The sequence below is a fragment of the Xyrauchen texanus genome, chromosome 32, assembly GCF_025860055.1.
Source record: "Xyrauchen texanus isolate HMW12.3.18 chromosome 32, RBS_HiC_50CHRs, whole genome shotgun sequence".
NCBI lineage: Eukaryota > Metazoa > Chordata > Actinopteri > Cypriniformes > Catostomidae > Xyrauchen > Xyrauchen texanus.
This window is the reverse complement of record NC_068307.1, coordinates 31,622,128-31,647,457: the sequence shown is the minus strand read 5'-3', so window position 1 is coordinate 31,647,457 and position 25,330 is coordinate 31,622,128. Positions and strand designations below refer to the sequence as shown.

At 37.7% G+C, this 25,330-nt stretch overlaps 2 protein-coding genes across 2 annotated transcripts; one reads left to right on the top strand and one right to left on the bottom strand.

The window, feature by feature from the left end:
• Positions 1-742: 742 nt before the first annotated feature.
• On the bottom strand, positions 743-18,368 carry LOC127626301 (V-type proton ATPase subunit S1-like protein). Its single transcript, XM_052102003.1, has 7 exons — positions 18,209-18,368; positions 12,549-12,589; positions 8,406-8,467; positions 6,981-7,216; positions 5,784-5,834; positions 4,868-5,111; positions 743-2,336 (listed from the first exon to the last, which is right to left on the bottom strand). Exons 1-7 carry the CDS (start codon positions 18,307-18,309, stop codon positions 2,100-2,102), a joined length of 972 nt encoding a protein of 323 aa, XP_051957963.1. The 5' UTR covers positions 18,310-18,368; the 3' UTR covers positions 743-2,099.
• A 1,963-nt stretch (positions 18,369-20,331) lies between these two features.
• Positions 20,332-21,987, top strand: rps23 (ribosomal protein S23). The gene is made up of 4 exons (XM_052101807.1): positions 20,332-20,381; positions 21,333-21,492; positions 21,585-21,705; positions 21,789-21,987. The coding sequence occupies exons 1-4, from the start codon at positions 20,378-20,380 to the stop codon at positions 21,933-21,935; spliced, it is 432 nt and encodes a 143-aa protein (XP_051957767.1). The 5' UTR covers positions 20,332-20,377; the 3' UTR covers positions 21,936-21,987.
• The last annotated feature ends 3,343 nt before the right edge of the window (positions 21,988-25,330 follow it).

Here is a 25,330-nt window from a genome sequence, read left to right as displayed (position 1 = left end):
ATTGATATCACTGTAAAGAAACAAGACATGGGTTTAAGTCACATATAATATAATTATAGGCCTAATAAAATAAACCTGTTATTGTCATTTTTGACCAAGGAGTAATGAAAACTTTATAAATATCACAATATTGTGACTGTCAAGACCATCAAAACAAATAAATTTTTTTATTAGATTTTTTTGTATGTAATTGTTTAAGATAAATAATTTAATCTGGAAGAATCAGTTGTAACCTTTCACATACTGACTTTCTGGATGTTATACCGCTTGACCTATAAATATTTAACATTTTCTCAAAATGTGAAATTTATTATTTGAAATGTATGTACTAAAATTATAACTCTAAAATGAACACTATTGATTTTCTACAAGCAGAAAAAATAAGAAATTGTTGTAATATAGATAAGATATTATAAATGGCAATTATTTGAACTTTTATTATACACTTTGTGACCACAAAAAACAAACAAATGTTTGTTGTACACTACTCAAGAGATTATGCATTTTGAATAGTTTTAAATACGGTCAAAAATGACTGGAAGGACAAAAGGAGGGTGCAGTTTAGACAATAGGGGGGTTAATTACATTACAAATATTTTTATATATATAAATGTGATTTGATTTGACTCAACCTAATTTCATACAACGCATTTCCAATCAACGGCATCTTATGCAAAATTCTAGCTTTCCGTACTATTGCTAAATAAACCCAGACAATTTCAAAACAGTTTGTGCTGCTGGTTTTATTGAACCCAACAGAAACTGAGAGGACAATAATAATCAAACATTAATACACCATAGCCCATTTCACAACGCTCCATTTTATCAGCATAAATGCCTGCAAAGTTAAGCTATTAATATTTTACATGATAAAAAATAACATTTTCCCTTAGCACATTATAATTATTACCAATATACAGTACATGGTACAATGCAAATCAGATTATTTTGAATCCAAAATATCTCTAGCCACTGGCATGCTGCATATTCACTACACAACAAAAGTCATGTTGCTCCCATTGTTGTTTTGCTTCAATAGTTGCTGATTAAAAACTCAACAAGTTGTAAATAAGAAGTTGGCATCCTCACCACAGTCAAAGCATACGCAAGAGACTAATAAAAAAGAAAATAAAAAGTTACAAAACCAGACATACAATCTACACAAAAATACCATAACAAGATTATTTTCAAAATACATCCTCTAAAATTAATATTAGTGAATAAATGAATAAAAGTTATTCCTCATTTTTTGCAGATCTTTAAGGGAAAAAAGTGTTAAAAATGATACATTGTATTTGCTGGTTACCCGCTGTAGAAAAACCATTACTCAATATGTTTTATTAATCATTAGAGTTTAAGTTCAATAGTGTACCTTTTAATAATGGAGGAAATGTATTCTTTTTAGTAATTCAACATTTTCATCCAATTGAAAATCCATGACATTTTTACTTTGCTAAACACCTGATCGCAACTAACTATAATTGGCAAATGAAAACTATATTACATCATAATGGTTTATTCACAGTTACAGTAGCGTTATAGTCAACATGAAATCAAAATTGACCTTATTTATATTGTTAATGCATGTTCCTGCCTTACTGTCAACGATTCATCGGTGCATGTAATTCCCAATGGATGTAATTAAGTCTCGTTGTGTTTCACAAAATGACTTTGAATGAAATATTATGGTCACATTATGGAAGTCTCATGTTGACTTTAAAGAAGCATCAATCAGTCCAAAAGAAGCTTAGACAGACAATGCAAATGCTATATAGTGGTTATTGTGCTATTTAGAATTTCATTCCAAAATCTGAAGATCTCCTTCAGAAAACCTGACACTGAATGTTTAATTCCTAGGTTTTTGGTGAGAACTGTCAGATATCTCCAAATCCTCCCTTTCTACTGAGCCTGTATTCTCCTTAAGGAACCTTATTTGGACTTCCACTGTCCCACCACAATGATGTCACTGCCGTGGTGCAGTCAGTCCCAAACAGCTCTGTTTCCCACGTGCAGTTGGAAGTCTGCTATTGAATGCTAGTGTTTTTAGTTCCAGAACTCACAGTCAGGGAACTGTCCATCTCGTGACCTTTGATGGGACCCTAGAGGTTGTTCTTGTCTGTGCACTCGGCTTCTGTGCTGCGAGGGAAGTAGACGGTGGTCTTGTGCTCTTCGTAACGGTCGATGTGCTTCAGATGGACCACCATGTGCAGCGCATACGCCAGCACCAGCAGCAGGATCAGAGATGTAATCAGACCCATCAGGATCGCGGGAGTGAAGAAGGTCGCACAGTCGCTGGCCGATGCAAACTTACTGGACTGAACATTAAACGCCTGGATCTGTCAGGATGGGACAGGAAACAGACATCTGAATGGTGAGTATGTGTGTTTTATTTTTTGTTTACAGCTGTTCTGGGTTCATTTGAAGTTAAAACACGTGTTAATGATACTTTCATTTATAATGCTTATATGTTTTCTCTGTCTGTCTCTCTGAATGTCTGTTTGTTTGTCTCTCTGTCTCTCTGTCTGTCTGTCTGTTTCTCTGACTGTCTGTTTGTTTGTCTCTCTGTCTGTCTGTCTGTCTGTTTCTCTGACTGTCTGTTTGTTTGTCTCTCTGTCTGTCTATGTCGCTGTCTGTCTGTCTCGCTGTCTGTTTGTTTGTCTGTCTCTATCTGTCTCTTTGTCTGTCTCTGTCTGTTTGTCTGTCTCTGTCTGTTTGTTTGTCTGTTCGTCTTTCTGTTTGTCTGTCTCTCTTTCTGTCTGTCTGTTTGTTTGTTGTCTCTCTGTCTGACTATCTGTTTGTTTGTCTGTTTGTATGTCTCTCTGTTTGATTGTCTGTCTATCTGACTGCCTGTCTGTGTCTGAATGCATGTATGTTTGTCTGTTTCTCTCTGTCTGTTAATCTCTCTGTCTGTCTCTCTGTCTGTCTGTTTGTTTGTCTGTCTGTTTATTTGTCTGTCTGTTTATATGTCGCTCTGTTTGACTGTCTGTCTGTTTGTATATCTCTCTGTTTGTCTGTCTGTCTTTCTCTGTCTGTTTGTTTGTCTGTCTGTCTTTCTGTTTGTCTGTCTGTCTCTCTCTCTGTTTGACTGTCTGTCTGTCTGTTTGTATATCTCTCTGTTTTACTGTTGGTTTGTTTGTCTGTCTCTCTCTCTCTGTTTGACTGTCTGTTTGTTTGTTTGTCTGTCTGTCTCTCTGTCTTTCTGTTTGTCTGTCACTCTCTCTCTGTTTGACTGTCTGTCTCTCTGTTTGTTTGTATGTCTCTCTGTTTGTATATCTCTGTGTTTGACTGTCTGTTTGTTTGTCTATCTGTCTGTCTGTCTCTCTCTGTCTTGTATATCTCTCTGTCTGTTTGTCTGTCTGTCTCTCTGTTTGACTATCTGTCTGTCTGTCTGTTTGTTTGTATGTCTCTCAGTTTGTTTGTTTGTATGTCTCTCTGTTGACTGTCTGTCGGTCCGTCATTTGTCTGTCTGTCTGTCTGTCTCTCTGACTGTTTGTTTGTTTGTCTGTCTCTGTCTGTCTATCTCTGTTGTCTGTCTGTTTGTATATCTCTCTGTTTGACTGTCTGTTTGTTTGTCTATCTGTATGTTTATCTGTCTGTCTCTGTCTGTCTGTCTCTCTGTCTGACTGTCTGTTTTTTTGTCTGTCTGTCTCTCTGTCTTTCTGTCTGTCTCTCTCTCTCTGTTTGACTGTCTGTTTGTCTCTCTGTTTGACTGTCCATTGGTTTGTCTGCCTCTGTCTGTCTTTTTGTTTGTCTCTGTGTCTATCTGTTTGTTTGTCACTCTGTCTAACTGTCTGTTTGTCTGTCTGTCTGTCTCTGTCTAACTCTCTGTTTGTTTGTCTGTCTGTCTGTCTCTGTCTAACTGTCTGTTTGTTTTTCTGTCTGTCTGTCTCTGTCTAACTGTCTGTTTGTTTGTATGTCTGTCTGTCTCTGTCTAACTGTCTGTTTGTTTGTATGTCTCTCTGTTTGACTGTCTGTCTGTCCGTCATTTGTCTGTCTGTCTGTCTCTCTGACTGTTTGTTTGTTTGTCTGTCTCTGTCTGTCTATCTCTGTTGTCTGTCTGTTTGTATATCTCTCTGTTTGACTGTCTGTTTGTTTGTCTATCTGTATGTTTATCTGTCTGTCTGTCTGTCTCTCTGTCTGACTGTCTGTTGTTTTGTCTGTCTGTCTCTCTCTCTGTCTTTCTGTCTGTCTCTCTCTCTCTGTTTGACTGTCTGTTTGTCTCTCTGTTTGACTGTCCATTGGTTTGTCTGCCTCTGTCTGTCTTTTTGTTTGTCTCTGTGTCTATCTGTTTGTTTGTCACTCTGTCTAACTGTCTGTTTGTCTGTCTCTGTCTAACTCTCTGTTTGTTTGTCTGTCTGTCTGTCTCTGTCTAACTGTCTGTTTGTTTGTATGTCTCTCTGTTTGACTGTCTGTCTGTCCGTCTTTTGTCTGCCTGTCTGTCTCTCTGACTGTTTGTTTGTCTGTCTCCCTGTCTGTCTGTTTGTTTTTCTGTCTGTCATACATTAGATCAAGTCTTGACTCTGCACCCAAATTAAAAAATATATTTATTCCAATTCAGTGCTGATATTTAGCAAAGCAGCACCAGGATGCAGCACTGTTTCTATCACTCCACACTTTGTCTGTGTTCAGCACTCTTGCTTGTTTGATATTGTTTAATTACTGAGCATTAAGTTTTACCTAAACGCTGCATCTTACACCACACACTCCAAATTATGAGCTTTATAAAAATCTGTTGCTTCCATGCCAAACTACAAGCTTGTGTAACCACGCTACACCCACCACAGGCTAAAAATACTGCAAAAGATGTTACAATTCCAATATGAACACTTTATCAGCGGAGGATGGAAGGAAAGTGTCTCATGCCAACCTGGAAATCTGTGAATGTGATGTGCCAGTTTGCAGCATGGTCCGTGTTGGCGCTGGGCACCAGCAGCGTGTCGTATTTCTGCAGGCTGCTCACATGTTGGCAGTGATACGAGTTGGTAGAGGGGGCGTACACATCTGTTGCATTGAACGTGGCCTCGTACGTCCAATTATAGTGGATGTGAACATTATCGAGATTGAACCAGTTCTGCCCTGCCGACTCGTAGAACGTGTTTGACATTTGTAGCCTGTAAAAATAAACACGTACTGTATGAAGAGAAGATACATTTTATTTTTCTTAACCCCATAAAATCTCTGGATAAGTAGAGAGTGAGTGTTTTACTATCATACTCTAAATCTATATTATACAATGTGTGGTTTTGTCACTTAAAACTGATTAGATGAACCATGTTCAAAGTCACTGTAAACTAGCCAATATCCATACACCTGTGACCGCACATCAGTTAAATTCTATATTAATTTATCAATTCATATGCATACATAACAACTATAATACTGAACAGACTGTGATTATTATTAAAAGTCAACATACAATCAAAATTGACTTTTCAATACACGTTTCTTGTCTTATTTTGCATGTTATTCCAAAGGGAAAAAAAGGTTGTTTTTGTCATCTTTAATCAAAATATAATAACTTGTTCCGCCTCTGAAATGATTTGATTTTGGATGACATCACCACCATCACCCTCATATTTTTTCTATTAGCTTTCATAGACCACTTTTCACTTTCTAGTTAACTTTGTCAGTTAGCTTTTTTCTCTTTCATTGAAATAGGTCACATAATGAAATAAAAAGAGTTTCGAACTGCATTTTATGTTGACATTATCATTTGTACCTTGGTAAAATCACTGTAACACAGACTTGAGTGGTTAATATACACAAAGTACACAACAAATAACCTGATGGTGAGTCCTCGAAGATCTTCCACATCGCCAAATCGTAGATTAAGTCTGGAGAATAACAAAATAAGTCAAAACGTTAGTAAATATTCATCCTGGTAAACATTTCCATACTGAAAATACTTTAAGCCTAAACCTGACTAGGTGGTTTGCTGGTCACCAATCAGGTCAGGCTGGTTTGGCCTGATTGTTTTAAAAGTATTCTGGATTCTTGTCAGCTAGTCAGGCTGGAAGAACAGCTGGTCAACCAGCTACACCAGGTTAAACCAGTTAAGACCAGCAAGCCTCCTTTATTCAGATTTAGGCAGACTTCAAAATCAATAGAATAACATTTCATGGATATTAAACACATTTCCTCCCAAAATCATAATAGCACACAACACCAGTGGTTAAACCTATATCTTCAGAAGCAATATGATAGCTGTGGGTAAGAAAAAGTTCAATATTTAAGTCCTTTTTCTCTATAAATTCTCCTCCCTTCCCAATAGGTGGTGAATGTGAATATCCAAAAACAAAAGAATGAATGAAAGAACGTTACATTTATGTAGTTATAGAGCCAATAAAATGATAGGGACTATCAGAAGGCCATGATTGAGATGGGCCAATGGGGGGAATTTGGCCAGAACACCGGGCTTACACCTCTACGCTTTACGAAAAGTGTCCTGGGATTTTTAATGTCCACAGAGAGTCAGGACCTCAGTTTGAAGTCTCATCCTAAGGACAGTGCCTTTTAACAGTATAGTGTCCCCATTGCTATACTGGGGCATTAGGACCCACACAGACCGCAGGGTGAGCGCCCCCTGCAAGGGCAATACCTCTTCCAGCAGAAACCTTAGTTTTCTCAGGAGGTCTCCCATCCAGGTACTGACCAGGCTCAATGCTGCTTGGCTTCAGTGGGTTACCAGTCTAGAGCTACAGGGTGATATGGCTGCTGGTAATATCACAAAAGAAGAAAAACGTGAAAGTGGAGATTTATAGCAAAAAAGGAATTCGACATTGAATGGTTTCTCACCCACACCTATCATATGACTTCTGAAGACATGGATTAAACCACTGGAGTCGTATGGATCACATTAATTCTGCCTTTATGTGCCTTTTAAGCTTTAAAGTTCTGGCCAACATTCACTTACTTTGTATGGGCCTACAGAGCTGAAATATTCTTCTAGAAATGTTATTTTGAGGTAAAAAATGACTCACATGGCTTTATCTTTACTGCAGAATGAGCCTTTGGTGTCAACTGGTGCATCTGGGCCAAATGTTCTCTCCGTCAGATCCACTAAACTGTGATTTCTGTACCGGATGGCCAGTTTGCGCGCTCTGAAGAGGATGCAGGTTTTTCCGTTGTAAGCCACGCTTAGAGGTGAGTACGGTAACAGTCCTGCATACTGAAGCAACTTCCTGTGTGGAGGAGCGTGTAGCTGCCATCCGTATGGCTACATAAAAACAATATCAAAGCAATGTGAGCCAAATACATTTACTGAATAGGGAAGACCGGGGCTAACACAATAGTGAATATTTCTCAGGCTGGGTTTATTTTAGAAAGTCAATTCCTGTATGGACATGCACCTTAAATGTTAAAAAAAAAAAAGAAAAAAGCTATGAACATTTTAGCATTATTGCCCAGGAAATTAAATACAGTTCATTTAAACAAACAATAACCTTTAGTGACAACATGCCCCAATAACACATGTTCTTACGGTATATGGGGGTAAGTTGTCACAATGGAAACCAGCCATTAAATAGACTTTTAAAGGCTTTTCAGCCAAATTTATCAGTAAAACAATTAAGCACATATAATTATTGAAACACCAAATAATATAACATACTAAAATATCAATCCATTGTTTTGGCCAACAGATATTGTAATGAATCAAATGTAAAAAACAAACAAACATTAAAAACACCAGTGACAACTTGCCCCAACATGGCAATCCCTTTGCAACAGATAAAATTAAACTGCATTAGTTGACTATGGTTGCCATCTTTTTGCAACGCAAATATGAGACTTTTGAACATGTTGCCGCTTCAGTACAGGACACAATGCCTGAATGTTTCACTGTCCGACAGGGGTGGGATCCACTAGAGCATTTTGCATTTTAAATGGGACACAATACGCGTCCCATATGGAATGTCACTTGTTTACCACACAGCTATAACAAATATGATGAGATTGGAATTTTAACAAATTATGAATTATTCTCATTTCTAAATGGGAAACAAATGACATTGTAATGAGATGATTTTAAATGATTCTAATAAGACTTTATAGAACTAGACGTCTGGAATCAACATATTAAACGTCATAGTTACTCAGATATAACCCATGTGACAACTAGCCCTGGTCCTCCCCTATGATGTAAAATACAGTTAATAGACATGAAAAACTCCACTGCATTCACAAATCACATTGGGAAAGGACATTTGGTGAGGCTGGATTGTTTTGGGACACTGTAACATTTCCTAAAGCAAACTGAAATTCTTGATTAAAATGTTGCATTTCAGTAATCTGTTTTTCCAAAGACAGTCTGAAGGATTAAACTGATCTTGTTTGGAGGGAGATGGGCACCCCAGCGGCTGCACAAGGTCACATTGGCTGCTCTGGCAGACGGCGGCACATCTCACCTGCAGAGTTCGTCTGAGCCGCGCTTCAGCCGCAAACACAGAACTATCACCATCAACCCCATCTGCATTATAACACAACATCACACGATGCACATTTCATTACCTATTCGTGAAAAATACCAAAATTAAAATTAAAGCAGAAAACAATGAAAAATTTACAATTTTCACCTATTTTATTCAAACAAAACTTAAAACAAGCACGTTCAAGGACAGCCGTTGATTCGCTCTTTTAAATAAACCTTCCAGATAAAAGGATTTAAAGAAATAATTTGGGTTCAATACAGGTTAAGCTCATTCCACAGCATTTGTGGCATAATGTTGATTACAACAAAAATGTATTTCAACTCGTCCCTCCTTTTCTTTAAAAAGAATTAGAAATCGAGGTTACAGTGGTTACACTTACAATGGAAGTGAACGGGGCTGATTTTTAGAGCATTTAATAGGCAAAAATGTGAAGTTTATAATTTTATAAAAGCAGTTGCATTAATTCTTCTGATAAAACGAGTGTTTAATTTGAGCTGTGGAGTTGTTTAAATTGTTGTTTTTGCTGGATTACAGGGTTTTTCGTCATCTTGGTGTGACACTCCTGTTCTACCCGCTGCATATGGGACTCGAACCAATGTCTCCAGCGTGGGAGGCGGGTGCTCTAACAAGGAGGATAAAGGCTACAGCCTCTAGCATCAGTCGCTAGGGCACCTCTTGAGGTCAGGAGAGTGAGGTTTATACACTGCACTGCTATCTACCAGTTTGTTACATTGGCAACAACGTTAAAAGTAAAACTGGACATCACTACACAGCCAAGATTAGTGTGGCAGGGCGGAGGGCGGGGCCAGGTCGTAATTCCACACACCCGACCCCTCTGTCCCACTGCAGGCTCCAGTCGGCATTTAGCCTAATAAGGGGCCGGGTGTGTGGAATCACGACCTGGCCCCGCCCTCCACCCTGTCACAATCAGTAAGCGATTATATTACACTAAAAGCAACAGTGAGTATTTTAAAGTTTACGGATTGGCCCCATTCACTTCCATTGGTGTGAATGGTTTGGCAGGCAGGAACAGGATGTAGATGTGCAGTTTATTTACAAAGTGTCTCCAGAAACGTGAAATCGAACAAAACAGTGAGTCATAAAACAAACCAGAAGATGAACCAAAACAACAAGTAGACTTGACTATAACCTGACTTCACTATTGAGCAAAGACCGAAACCGACCCTGAAGACAGCGTCAGAAAATCATTACACGACCAGAGACAATGGCAAACACAAGGGCTTAAAATGCAGAAACAAGGGTTAACAAGACAACAAGAAGACCAATGAATTAACAGAACTAATAAACAAGAACCAATGACAAGACACGACTGATGAACATAATAACAACAACAACAACAACAACCACCGCTATAAACCCGAAACATGAGGGTCCCATGACTATACAAGACAGGATCACATGAAATGAACAGGAAACAGTGAACTAAACTTTCAAATAAAAGACAGGAAATCAAAACATGAATAAAAACAGAAACATGACACACTGTAAGTGTCTCACTGTAACAAAGATTTTTGCTTTAGCTTTATATTCTTAAAGAAAATGAGGAACTATATAAAATATTTTTGTGGTAATCAACATTATGCTATAAATACTGTCGATTGAGCTAAACTTTTTGTTGGGTATTCATTGGCTACCAAAATTATTTGACGATGCTTGACGGAAGCTTTAATGCTGTAGCTGACTCTTCACTCCGTACCGTTAAATGTAATCGGCAACACAAAAGTTGTGTCACAAAGAGCTTTTTACTTTCTTGTTCTTTAGAAAACAATCTGGGCAAATCTCTTGAAAACAGATCACAGGTTAAAAAAAGATCTGATATCTTTATGCATTCATTATTTTATGATAGTTAAGTACATTTTCCCTCAAAAATGTTATTACTGTAATGGGCCTCTATGTTTTACTGTACACTGAAAAAAGTATTTTGTTGTGAAGTAAATATAGCAGAAAAGATGAAGTACTTTCTTCATCGAATAATATAGTTTAAGCGTGTAAATATATATTTAAAATGTTATCCTCTTTTCTCCCAATTTGGAAAGCCCAATTCCCACTATTTAGTAGGTCCTTGTGGTGGCACGGTTACTCACCTCAATCCGGGTGGTGGCAGGGCAAGTCTCAGTTGCCTCCATTTCTGAGACCGTCAATCCATGTCACGTCACGTGACTTGTTGTGCATGACACCGCGGAGACTCTCAGCATGTGGAGGCTCATGTACTCTCCACGATCCACACACAACTCACCACACACCCCATTGAGAGCGAGAACCACTAATCATGACCACGAGGAGGTTTCCCCATGTGACTCTACCCTCCCTAGCAAACGGACCAATTTGGTTGCTTAGGAGACCTGGCTGGAGTCACTCAGCACACCCTGGATTCAAACTCACGACTCCAGGGGTGATAGTCAGCACCAATACTCGCTGAGATACCCAGTTTACCCAAATTCTAAATTTTTATTCTGTTCAAATATGAAAAATCAATTCTCTAGCTTCTTAGTAAATATTATATATGATTGTTTATCTTCACAATGTGTCATCATGTTTCTATCCTAATGTAGAATTGTCATATTTATTCACTAATTTGAGTAAATTTCACAGGTAGATAAAATGAGTAAATTTGACTTTTTTGATTAATTATTCCCAGCATGAATAATTGATGAGCTTGCATGTTTCACTGTTTGCAATTTATTTACAACATTTTTATTGTTGATTTTGTTATGTTTGGTAAACTCTTGTTTTGTGAAGTATAAAGTAAATATTTTACCCGTTTATGATAAAAAAATATCTGTTGATTGCTACAGTCATCGTGTTTTGAAGTGTTGAAGTCTGCGTGTGCAGCTCTGTACCTTCTTACTATTGCAAGATGATGTTGTGTAATAAATTAGATAACATGCATTAAGCTTCCCCGTGGAAGACTTCTGGATGTCATGTGGTCAATTATTAAATGTATGTAAGAGGAAAGATCAAAATGAGAAACATTCTAATGAAATGTTCATTTCGATTTTAGAAAGTTTATTTAGGTACCATGTACATCAGATTTGTAAGTAAAAGTAACTGTAATAAGTTACATTTACTCACTTTAATCAAAGTTAAGTAGATTTTTAAGTAGATTTTACTTAATTGTATTTAATTAAATTTACTTAGAAAAACAGTGTGCAAAAACTTGCAATAAAAATACATAAATATATTTAAAAACAATGTCAGTGTTTTGTAATTAATTCTTCTCATTGCTGTAATACAGTGAAAAATACATCATACATTTTTCAAATTACAATAATGAGAATTAAAGGCGCTGTTAGAGATTTCTTTATGCAACAGTATGCAAAAATGTTTTCCTACTCCCTGAAAGATATTAATGAAATAAGTGTATTGAGATATCTCAGCGGTCTCTGTGACAGCTCTAGACTCCGTAAACAGCAAACAACAATGTGTCCACGGACTCATGACGCTTTCGGACTGTCAATCATTTTGCGCGTTCTCATGGCATTGTACTTTCAGCAAATTATTGAGGCTTAATGCCATTTTAATGCCATGTTGCTCAACAGTTGTCAGTAGAGGGTATTTTGCTGCTGTTGTTTTCGACAACCTTTCTGTTGATATCAGCCTCATTTGGTATCTTTGGAGTGCTGGGTTTTGGAAAAAGGGGCGTGGCTAATCCACTGGCTCAGATTGTAAAACTTTTTAGAACGGTTAAATCACTTACAGAGCTTTAAGTGATTTTATCTGGAATTTTACTTCAAGGAATTAATTGTTGTGAAAATAATATCACATTAAATTCTTAATAGTCCTTAAACTGGCCTCTTTTTCTGTAAGCAAAATATAATTGCTTATTTCTTTATTTTCATTTTGGGGTGAAATATGACCCGGACATATTCTTACAGGTTTCGTGAGATTCACTAGACCAAAACACTGATCTGACCAGCCCATCATGTATCATCTCCAAATACAATCAAAACATCTTCTTGAAAAGATACAAAAATGGTTCTTCGTGGAACCAGGTGCTCCAAAGAACCACTGAAGAACTTTTATTTTAGGACTGATGGAAACAAAACAAGACAACATGAAAAAGGCTATTATGTTCTAATACTTATCAAAACAACGTACTTTCTTGAAGTCTGATGTCTTGGGATGGTCTGTCATCTGAACTGTAAGTATGAGAAGTTCATAAGTGCATTAATACTTTGATGAATACCTTCATAAACATTCAGCTGAAATCATTTTTATTCAGTTGGTCATTCAAGCAGATAAGATCTTCAGTTTATGAATATGAATGAGATATAGAAGGAAGCTTTGATGGTGTGAGTCACTGCTTGGAACGTCGCCATCCATATCTCACAAGACGAACGCACTTTCAAGTATGTTTTTATGCATTGCTTTGTTCTCAGAGGAGAACTCCATGGCTCAGAAGTTTCGTTTTCATTGCTCCAGAGACATAATGGAGTTCTCATTTGAGGTTTTCTTTAAGTAGTAACTTTGTCTCAGATGTTTCTCTTAAAATTCCCGAGATGAAACTATTGTTGACATACTGCTAGTGTATAGAGCTATACAAATAACATGGATAGCATAGCTTAGATCATTCAGTTTAGTAAGAATTTGATGAGAAATGTTTGTTCATATCGAGACTGTGGCAGGGCGGAGGGCGGGGCCGGGTCGTGATCCTACACACCCGGTCCCGTATTAGGCTAATTATGCCTCCGTGAGGTTTAAAGGTCGACTGCAGAGGGCTGTGCGGGAGAGAGAGATCGTTAGCGGACATGTCCGTCATGTGTGTTTGTGTTGTCTTTTAAGTTTTCCATTAAACTAATGTAAAATAGTTAAAGGATGGGAAAGGAGGAGGCGAAAACCGGCTTGACGATATAAATCATAGTTTAATGGAAAACTTAAAAGACAACACAAACACACATGACGGACATGTCCGCTAACGATCTCTCTCCCCACAGCCCTCTGCAGTCGACCTTTAAACCTCACGGAGGCATAATTAGCCTAATACGGGACCGGGTGTGTAGGATCACGACCCGGCCCCGCCCTCCGCCCTGCCACATTCCTCCCTCGTTCTCTCAGGCTGGGGAGCCCCCGGCCTGACGTACACCCCTTCCCTGGGGAGGGCGCGCCTTCCACCCTGCCACAGAGACCTCTTCTGAAACTCTTTGCTCTCCATTTCATCTCAATTTGCTGTCTAGGCAAAAAAATTGAGCTTCAACAAAGATCTCATTTGTTAAGGTTGTTCTGATTTCTTCTACAGTAAGCAGGATTACTCAAAGATGAACAGTTTAAATGTCTAATCACTGCAGTAATACCTGCTGAAATGGGTTTAGCCTGGTTAGAGGCTTCACAGACCTGATTATGGGTCAGAGTAACCAGGACTGACACATATTGTGGGTCAGGGATCTAACTGACAATGTCTTAGGTGAGCTGAGATAATAAAAAAAGATCCCTCTGACTTACACTGAAGGAGGGACTTGAGCCATATCTAGAGACCAAAATTACATAGAGACCTAGAGGTGGACTCTTTTGACTTGGGCCAGTGAGCAACCACCCAGAACACCTTAGAAACTGCATAGCAAATGGTAAATGGTCTGCACTTATATAGCGCCTTTTTAACCTTAACGGTATTCAAAGCGCTTTACACTGTGACTCATTCACCCATTCACACACACATTCACACACCAATGGCGGCAGAGCTGCTATGTAAGTTGCTAGCCTGCCATTGGTAGCAACTTGGGATTCAGTGTCTTGCCCAAGGACACTTCGGCATGTGGAGTCGTGTGGGCCGGGATTCAAACCATAGCAACACCCTGGCAACAACCCACAACATTATAGCAAATTAAAAAATGAAATTCAAATTCATCGTCTGCAAAAATGTTAGTCATGTTTCAGTTTTTAAGACCTCAGTTTGTCACTACATCAACTGACCTTAGTTGAATACATTTTACAATAGAAGTATATGGCGCAACTGTAGACTAACAGTTTCCCCATTGACTTCCATTGTAAGTTCATTTCTATAAACACATTTTACGTGACATTGGTGACAATGGTTCATTACAGGTATCGCGGCAGCTCCGAGGTGAAATATCCACTGTGTGGCACTAAAAGAGAGTTAAATGTTCTCCCAAACAGAGAGGTTTTTAAGGTTAATGCTGCATTGAATCAACAAATCCTCCCTACCCTAAACCTTAAACCTAACCGATAGTGTCTGAAAATCAAATGTGAGATGAAAAATGCAATTGCTGAAGAAACCACGTCATTTTCAGGTGCTACTATGAAACTTTTGACTCGCATGCTCTTCAGGACTCGTACCCTGGTCATTTACATCACAAGTGAACGTGTACATCAGTTGAGCTACTGCACAATTTGATCAAACTCGAAAAAGCTTGTAAAATGAGTCGTGTGCTATAGTAAAAGTATTTAGATGTCAAAAGATATAATTGTATGAGAAACAGGGTGAAAAGTTCGTGTTTATGAACTGATAATCTGCCATTTTACTCATGATTTGTGAGAAAAGGAATACAAGTAATTGTTGTCGTAGCGCCTCTAGTGTTCATGTCACTAAGAAACTGACACAAAACATTCAACGAGCCATGTAAAAATCACTGTAGGTGTAGTAACGAGATAAGACCAGGTGGCAAATTTGACCACACCTTTTAAAAAATGAATGCATATATTGAATGCATATATTTGGTGTTTGTGTGCATCTTCATGCCAATATAAAGTCATTTATCACCTCAGGACTCCCAGAGAGCACCAGACTGTGTTTACTTAATAGTGTTTCCCTCTAAGGTGTGTACTGCTGCCCTTGACCATGTAGGAGAGGTGTTGTTTGTTTACCAACACTGTAAACTACATCAAAACTGTGCCATTGTGAAAGAATTATTATTAGGATCTGATTATATCTCTAGGATGATTGGGCGGGTGGTTGCATGCTATTGTTACATAACGATATATAGCAAAACAGTAAGTCCTACAAACTAACTTTCCAGCCTACACAGCACATCAAAACACACAAACAAGTGTTCAAATCTACAGTAGATAACGAGAGAAATCCAGAAAGTAAACACAAAGCCTTCTTCTATCAGCTCCAGCAGTGGTTTATCTGCTCAGCATTGAGTTGCCATCACTGTACCTGAACATGTGTCCCCGCGATCTCTATGGCTGGCACATTTATATAATCAATGGAATATGCTGACCATCTCAAAATGCATATTTCCGCTGGCTGTTCAGATTAGAGAGTGTCTTTAAAGTTCTGCCAGCATCTAGATGCTTCAAATCAAATCTGTTAATACACAGCAGCTAAAGCCTGGACTGGCCTACATGTCATAAAACTCCCATCTGTGCAAGTGCCAACTGAGAAGTACTACATACGTTCAGTTCCTGCAAAGCAATATGCTGCCAATTAGGTCTTGGGTTTTTATTTTTTATTTATTTATGTTTTTTCAATAAGAACTGCATTATGAGTTAGACTGCAAAGAAACTGAACAGATGTGGGCATAAAAAGATGCCTAGATGCCTGCCTTTTGGGGGCAATAAGAAGGCATAACCATTGAATTGTTCCACATAGCAAAAGAGATCAAATCATGTAAGTGTAACACTTTTCTCTAATGAGGTTTTTACTGATTTGTTAGAGCTTTGTTATATAGAAAAATATTGAAATTCATCTGTCATTAGTATGCCGATGTACAAATGATGTTTTTATTTTCTTATTATCAGTGTAACTCAAAAAAGTAATCCATTGCAAAGTAATAATTAATTCTGTAACATTTTAATCAGATTACTTTACTGATTACTTCATCGTAAAGGTAATCACATTACTAATTACTTTACTTTTAAGTTACATTCTAAAACACTTTTCACAGAAACATTGATTTTTCTCTCAAAAATGTTCACTCACTTATTTATATTTATATATATTTATATGTATGCATTTGGCAGATGCTTTTATCCAAAGCGACTTACAGTGCACTTATTACAGGGACAATCCCCCCCGGAGCAACCTGGAGTTTAGTGCCTTACTTAAGGACACAATGGTGGTGGCCATAGGGATCGAACCAGCAACCTTCTGATTAACAGTTATGTGCTTTAGCCCACTACACCACCACCATCAACCTGTTAAATCTATTTCCTTCATATTCATTGTTGTGCACATACGACAACATAAGCAGACATGCAAATAATTATATGAATTAATATTTTATATGTACAGTTTTATATAATATAAAGATTTGGTTTGTTGTCCGTTCTGCATAATGCGGAGGCTCATTTTTGCTTATCGCGGCCCATTCGGCACGTTTCGCGGCCGACACACCGGCCTGCTCTGTTCTCCCGCTGGCCAGTCCATCCCTGATCAGCCCCAAAGTGCGTCGGCCCACCGGGAAAATGCCTAGTATGCCAGATTGCCAGTCAGAAAGTCAGAAACCCTATCATCTATCTATCTGTCTGTTTGTCTGTCTGTCTACAGTATTAAAGATATCCATTCATTGGTGCATCAAAAGATCAGTTACCATTCATAAACATGCATATGCTGATTTATAGGCATGTAATAAACAATATGTGTAAATATGTATAATTTGGTCACATTGGTTGATTTTATGAAGGACATTGTTTTATGCAATGCATAAAAAAAAGTCATTTTTTTGCTGTTTACTTCAAATGAACTAAAGCAACACAATTCTAGAAAATTTTGTCACAACTTGATTTAATTGCATTCTATCTAAGTAAATGTGTAAAATGGAAGCTTACTTAATCCATTTGAGTTGGGACTCCATGAACACTTTTTGTGGTGTTAATGTAGCCTTGATGAAACTTGGCAGTGGATTTTCATTTCCAAGATGAATATAAAGGGGGATACTTGTTAGTGTTGAATGTTTTGTTATGTTGAGATTTAACAAAGTTTCAGATATGTTGGAGTTTTGGGGGTTTCCATTATAGTGAGCAGTGGAGCTTGAGCTATTGATGAGGGCAGGTAAATGTTGAACATGATTGATTGTTCGCATCGTTTTGCAAATATTGTGCTAACCAACAGCTTTGTTACTAAACTACATCCAACCAGCATATATTTAACATGCTAACATTCACTTTTACTAGTTAGTATATAAAGAGATAAAAATAAATTATTTGAGTTAAATTGACCAGTATAATTATGTCGGGTTTACCCAATTCAACTAGGTTCTTTCTACACAAAATGTTTGTGTTGAGATTACATAGTCATTTTAAGTAAATTATGTGAAACCACTGTCCACCACTGAATCATGTTCAGCCAAAGAGCTGTTTTTTTGAGTGTGTGATGCCAAACAACGAATGGCAAATGCATCGGAATACAATTTCAAAATTAATTTATATAATAAGCATCATTAAATATAAAACACATACAAACATCATAAGGATGCTCAACATTCCTGACATTCCAACAGTGATGCTAATAATTCCTAAACAGCTCTCATCTTATCTCACACACATCTCTGCCTCCAATTTTAGTAGCAAATATGGATTTGCCCTGTAAACTGATGCCGATGGATTTTCTATTGTGTTACACTGCAAGAGCCCTTCAGTTGAGACTCAATGCAGATACAATGATGTGCATGATGGGTGGACAAAGGATGCAAGCACTAGTTTATCTATGCCACACCAGATAATCACCATTTGATGAATGTTTATAATAGATATACAGCATATACGCTCTTTTTTTCCTGGTTTCAGTTGCACCACCATATAAATAAATGTGAAGAATAAAATAGTATGCCTTTTTAGTAAAAACATAATAATTCACTCACCTCCCTTCCACAAAGGTAGACAGCTGCTCGTGAGACGAGGATATCAGCAGAAAAAGAAAAGAAAATAGCGCGAGAGACATTGGGCGCCACGGTGATGCCATGTATACATCCAGATGAGTATGCCAGAGATGCTGATGTAGACTGCTGCTTCATAATCTTCTTTGACAACAGGCGCAACCTCAGCGTGTTGAGTGACAGCCGTGGTGACCAATCAGCAGGCAAGGCATTTCCGCGATACGGCCACGCCCATTCGCAGAACGTGTGCTGCTGCTGCTAAAGCGGTAACTCAAAGTAAACATATTACTGATTATACATAGTTAGTTATCAGAAGACAGTTGCATTGGTTGTGAACGGTTTTTCAATATTGAAACTGCCCCTGCTATTTTTCTTATGGGTGACCTACATTTCACAGCAACTGACCCAGTGGGTCAAATCAATTATCAGCATGTATATAGTGTGTATATATTAAACAGCCAAACAACGATAATAATGAATAACTAATTATTTGTGAAAACAAAAGTAAGCCACTTGTTTATTAGCAGGATGTTTAGGTAGTTACTAGTAGGTGGATGGATAGAATGGAATATAAATAATGTAAAGAAATAACATAATTTACCATCACCCCAAAGACACATATTTTCTAATTCTGACATGAACTTTGGACATACTTTTTGTACTATGGTAATATTATGATTTATTAATATTTTCTCTTTTTTTCTGTTCATCAAACATTGGCTGTGCAGTGTGTGTATGTGTTTACAGTAACGTAATGTAATGTTCTTGAGTCTTCCACCAATCAAACCCCCATGATCATGGCAACATGGTGATTATTTTATTGCTTATCCCCCCATCAGCCTCAGGCTGACACTAACGCCAGTGTGATTAAACATTTATAAAATAATGGTCTATTTGGCCTATTATGTGCAGCCATTTAACATAATGGCAAAAGATGTACAGTATAAGGCTCCACAGTGCCAAGACTAAATTAGGCTCCTTTTTTCTATATATATTTTTTTCTTCAAATTATTAAATAGTGATGTGTTCCCAGATTATATTTACCTTATGATTTATCTTAATCATAAGCATCTCAAGTACATCTGCTGAATGTCTTTTTGACATCCAAACTATTCTGAAAGAACAAGTACATCACCCAGATGTCTATTTGATATGTGTGTTTACATCTGGAAGATTTATTTTGTACTTTATTTGCTCATCTGCAAAATGTGCAACGAATGTCAATCAGTATCCCAGATAGCGTGTAACTCTGAGATGTCTGTTTTAGATCTTTTCATCTTGAATGCCCAAATACAATTTTTTTAAAAGATCATATTTGCAAGCGTGCTAAATCATAAATGAATATTTTATTGACGTCCGAGAGGAAATGTCTTATAGACGTATTGTAGACGAGCAAACCTAAAACAATACGTCTTCCAGATGTAAACACAGACATCAAACAGATGTCTGGGTGATGTAAGTGTGCTATCAGGGTTAGCATTCTTCATCATAAACATCTCAAAGACATCTGATGAATGTTTTATTGACACCTGAGAGGAAATGTCTTATAGGTGAATTGTAGATGAGCAAACAACCTAAATAAATACATCTTTCAGATGTAAACACAGACATCAAATATACATCTGAGTGATGTACATTTGTTATCAGGGTTATCTTATAATAGACTTCTTATAATGTGTAATATGACATTGGTAGCTAAATCAGACAGTAGGCTACAATTCATTAGCTAGGTTTGTGAAGTTTTTTTGTTCTGCCAAGGCTGTTAAAAAATTTCTCTACTTTCTTATAGGTAAAATGCACACACACTGATATATAATCTGGGTAGTTGACATTTAACATGACCATGAACATTTATTTTTATTTAATAGGATTTTAGGTTAAAATTTGTCCTGCAACCAAATGGTCCTGCAGTGTGACAAATATATTAATATTTTTATAAAACATATAAATATAAAATATAGTCTCTCAATTACTACGAGGCCTTAAAACTAATTACAGAAGAACTTGAAATATTCTGTCTGTTTAAATAATTTGTTTCGTATCTATTTTTACACAGGCGCTAGTTTGGACAACCCGAAAGGGGGCCTTCCAGTAGTCATTTGCGCCGAGCGTCACGTGTTCGTTCTTTCCTGTCCGGACTCAGAGCACGCAATCATGGGTACGTTCGCGATACCAGAAAAAGACTTCATAAACTGCTCTTATGTTTGATTAATTCACATTGTTTTCTGCGTTTTTGTTGCGTTAAGAGTTTTATGTATCAGAGTAGGCGTAGTGAAGCTGCTTACGAAGTCATATTTATGGATTATTGTTGTTGTATTATGATGGCGCGTGGAGCGGCCATGAGCTGCAGTCACAGTATGATGTGATGTTCTGAAGTTCACATATCACAGTCTGGGATATGTCAATGATTAGCAACGACTTTAATTTTGATTCATTATTATATTGTTGTGCTGTGTCAAATAAATAAAAAAAAAAAAACAGGACTTTAGAAAGACAAAAATGAATGTGTTAAACTTCCATAAAAATATTAGTATTATTTTCCACTTTCAATGAGTTAATATTTTTAGCCAACATCAGTCCTGATCATAACTTCCAACTATTCATTCATTTTAACCCTTTAAATGTCAGTTTGTTTACATTATGCCACTTGTTTTTTACACAAATACAAAAAACATTCTGACATCCATATTAACAAACCCACAATTTTAGCTGCATTTATTCAGTTGTCCGCAGTGCTCTATTATACAGCAAACAGAAAATGGTAACTGTATTTTAATGCTTATCCTTTAGTTTTAAACTTGACCAATCAGGTCTGTACTTGTGGTCCGTATATGATGAGCATCTTGTGTGCTCTCGTAGTCATCAAGTGATGAAAATAGGGTTCGTATCACAATTTGATTCGATTATGAATCCATTCCAATTCATTTGGGTGTATTTCAGTTAAATGCTTGTGTCTGTTAAAGAGCATGTAACTCAAAACATCAATTTTTTTGTCTCTTGTTTAGTTCATTGATTTGGAAGTAACAGTATGCTATCTGTGGGTTTACGTTATATGAATACACATAGTTCATAAAATTATGAATCTAATATAGTTTTGATTTTCCTCAAGGCAAGTGTCGTGGACTGCGTACTGCTAGAAAACTGCGGAACCACCGCCGTGAGCAGAAATGGCATGATAAACAGTACAAGAAGGCCCATTTGGGCACCGCTCTGAAGGCCAACCCCTTCGGTGGAGCTTCTCACGCAAAAGGCATCGTGCTTGAGAAAGTGTAAGGGTCTTGACGTTTGAACCAAGAAGATACAAAGTGAGTAGTTATTGATTGTGGACCGTTTTAATGTCATTTTCTATTTTGCTTAACAGTGGTGTTGAAGCCAAGCAGCCCAACTCTGCCATCAGGAAGTGTGTGAGAGTCCAGCTGATTAAGAACGGCAAGAAGATCACCGCTTTCGTCCCCAACGACGGCTGCTTGAACTTCATTGAGGTAAAAACCAGATTCTCTAATGCATATCGATGTTAGCGTTAAATCGGTTGAGTCCACTTCATGTTTTAATGTGATTGTTACAGGAAAACGATGAGGTTCTGGTGGCAGGATTCGGTCGTAAGGGACACGCCGTGGGTGACATCCCTGGTGTTCGTTTCAAGGTGGTGAAGGTGGCCAACGTATCTCTTCTGGCTCTGTACAAAGGCAAGAAGGAGAGACCCAGATCATAAACTGTTCTTGTTGAAACCACAATAAAAGGAATTTCTTTTCAGTTCCATAAAATGTCGTCTTGTGTTTCTTTAAAGAATGGTCAATGGTTCCCACTGTCATAGAAAACCCTTTTGATTGTTTCTTTATGCTCTGCTCTCGGCTAGCAGTTCCTCTTTGTAAGTGCAATCTATAAAGTTTTTAAATCACTATTCAGTAATCGCAAACGACTCAGAAGTCATGGAAAGATTAGGAAATTGTTCAAGTTCTGGAAAAGCATTCATTTTTCATTTTAACTAAAGAGTTTGATTTCGAGGCCTGGTAAAGTCAATTTCTAAAGCGAATATAATTTTATCTAGTTTTACTCGGCTATTAAATATTAATTTATGTAGTTATGCTCTGCTCTTATTGTTAATATTTCAGGGTAATTGCCTTGACTTGTTGAACTGTAGTACTATGGCACAAAAGTGGACATGTTTTTATTAGAATTTTTGTATGTATAATTTGTTAAAATCTGTTAAATCCAAAGAAAATAATGCCACACTTTTTCACACTTTCTATTTTGTTATTTGTCTGTCAAAAGTGCATATAATACAAAAATGTATGTCATTTTTGTCATACCAAATTCCCACCACAGTGTCATTTCAGCACCTTTCCTATTCTTTATTGTTTAATAGATTTCTAATTAAAGCTGCTGTAATCGGTTTGAGCTGTTCTGCTGGCTGACATGATTCCTCTTTCCAAAATACCGCCCTCCAAAAATATTGAGACCATAATCGAACAGTAGAGCAGCCAGAACTATTTGTTCTGTCAATTCATGTAATTTAAGGTGTGTTATTTTAGGGAACATTGACGCCTGTAGCATAAATGGTATGGCACAAGTTTAAAGGTGCACTCAGTTATTTTTATACTCCTAAAGAAATTGTTATTTTGCAATATATGCATAAATTCATGATCAATCACATTAAAATGAAGAATCCTGTCATATCTGTAACCTTATAAAAGCTGTTTTAATCTACATGGGGTGGCCATATTAGAATCACATGACCAGCCAAATACCTCTCGCTTAATCTCAGTAACCATCCTGTTATTGGACATTTTCATTTATGATTAAATTAATCATGGCTGACTGAGTAATAAATATCTACAACAGCATCTGAAACTGAAAACTATTGATTTGAAATTATGCTGCATCCAAGCCACAAGGTGTCAGTGTTTCCAAGATGATACAAAGACAAAAGATACTGAGAGCACCTTTAAAACTGAGGGTTAGTAGTTTGTTCAGATCCCTACATCTACAAATTTGAGAAACAGTAATAGTGGTGCTTGGCTTAGCAAACATAGCAAATTGAGTTCCAAGATAACCATGTCCAGATCTGTCCACTAGTGCATGGGGTGCTCTTTAAAACCATTGTTCAGAATCAGCTTTATTGCCAAATGTGTTTACACATACATTAAATTTGTCATGGTGACAGAAGCTTCCAGTGCACAAACAACAAAACAGAGATAATAATAATAAATAAAGTGGATAGAAAATAAAGTATATATAGAAATACACAATAGGACTCTATATATATATATATTTATAGTAGTGTGCAAAAGTTTTAGGCACTTAAGATGTTTCACAAACATTACTTTTAAAAAGAGAAAACAATAGAAATGAAGAACAGGGAGCCCTGCAACAGATGGCAAGGTTCCCACAAAACCCCTCTGAACATCGAGTCAGTCTGGGATTACATGAAGAGACAGAAGCAATTGAGACAGCCGAAATAGAAGAACTGTGGTGAATTCTCCAAGAAGCTTGGAACATCATATCTGCCAACAACCAAGAAAAACTGTGTCCAGGTGTACCTAGAAGAATTGGTGCTGTTTTGAAGGCAAAGGTGGTCACACTGAATATTGATTTAGCTTTTATGTTTACTGGACTTTGTATGACATTAATTGATAAATGAAAACTTTTTATGAAGACATCCTCACTATGCAACATTTTTCCCAAGTGCAGATAAATACAGATAATTATTGCTCAATAGGGCAGTTTTATCTGTTTATGAAATGGATAGCCTGAGGGAAAAATCTGTTCCTGTGCCCGACGGTTCTGGTGTTCAGTGCTCTGTAGTGTTGGCCAGAAGGCAACAGTTCAAAAGGGTAGTGGATAGAGTAAGTGGGGTCCAGAGTGATTTTTCCAGCCCTTTTCCTCACTCTGGAAGTGTGTAGTTCTTGAAAGAAGGACAGGGGGCAACCAGTAATCCTCTCAGCAGTCCGAACTGACCTTTGTAATCTTTTGATATCCGTTTTCATAGCTGCACCAAACCAGACAGTTACTGAAGTGCAGAGGACAGACTCAATGACTGCTGAGTAGAACTATATCAGCAGCACCTGTGGCAGGTTGAACTTTCTCAACTGGTGAAAGAAGTACAACCTCTGCTGGGCCTTTTTCACAATGGAGTCAATGTGGATCTCCCACTTATTGTGGGTCTCCCACTCTCCTATCTCCTGTGAGATGGTTGTGCCCAGGAACCTGAATGACTCCACTGCTGCCACAGTGCTGTTCAGAATGGTGAGGGGGGGTCAGTGTTGGGGTGTTCTTCCTAAAGTCCACATTCATCTCCACCGTTTTGAGCGTGTTCAGCTCCAGGTTGTTTTGACTGCACCAGACAGCCTGCTGTTCAACTTCCCTTCTTCCCTCGTCATCATCATCTATGAGGTATCTGACAGTAGTGTCATCTACAGACTTCAGGAGCTTGACAGAGGGGTCTTTGTGTGTGGTGCAGTCGTTTGAGTACAGGGAGAAGAGTAGAGGGGAGAGCACAAATCCCTGGGGGTCACCAGTGCTGATTGTACAGGTGCTGAAAGTGAATTTCCGGTTGCTGCCTGTCCATCAGAAAGCTGGTGATCCACTGACAGATAGATGTGGGAACAGGGAGTTGGTGTAGTTTAGTCTGGAGAATAGCTGGGATGATGGTGTTGAAAGCTGAACTGAAGTCCACAAAAAGGATTCTTACATATGTCCCCGGTCTGTAGACTTGCTCGATAAGCAAATCGAAGGGGATCTAGAAAGGGTCTAATATTGTGTTCAGTATCACCCCTTGTGGGCTCATGTTGTGTTTTTTAATCTTGTGCTCAGCGGGTGCTGGGAATACTGGTTAACAGAAGGGTTTGGCAAAGACATTTCACAGGGCTCGAGAATCTACTGTTAGACAGTTTCTCTCTGTGTGTGTGAGATAGAAATGTATTCTTATTTGTACATTTACAGCTCTCTTGTGGTGTCAGGATTGGCTGTTAGAGACAGTTGGCAAGCTGCTTAGAAATCAGTGAAAGGAAGGGACTCAGAAAATGCTTGGTTATGTCATTCATCTTAGTACACTCAAAACAATTATTTTTAGATTTATGCATTTCAGTTTCAATTGAAATTAGTATT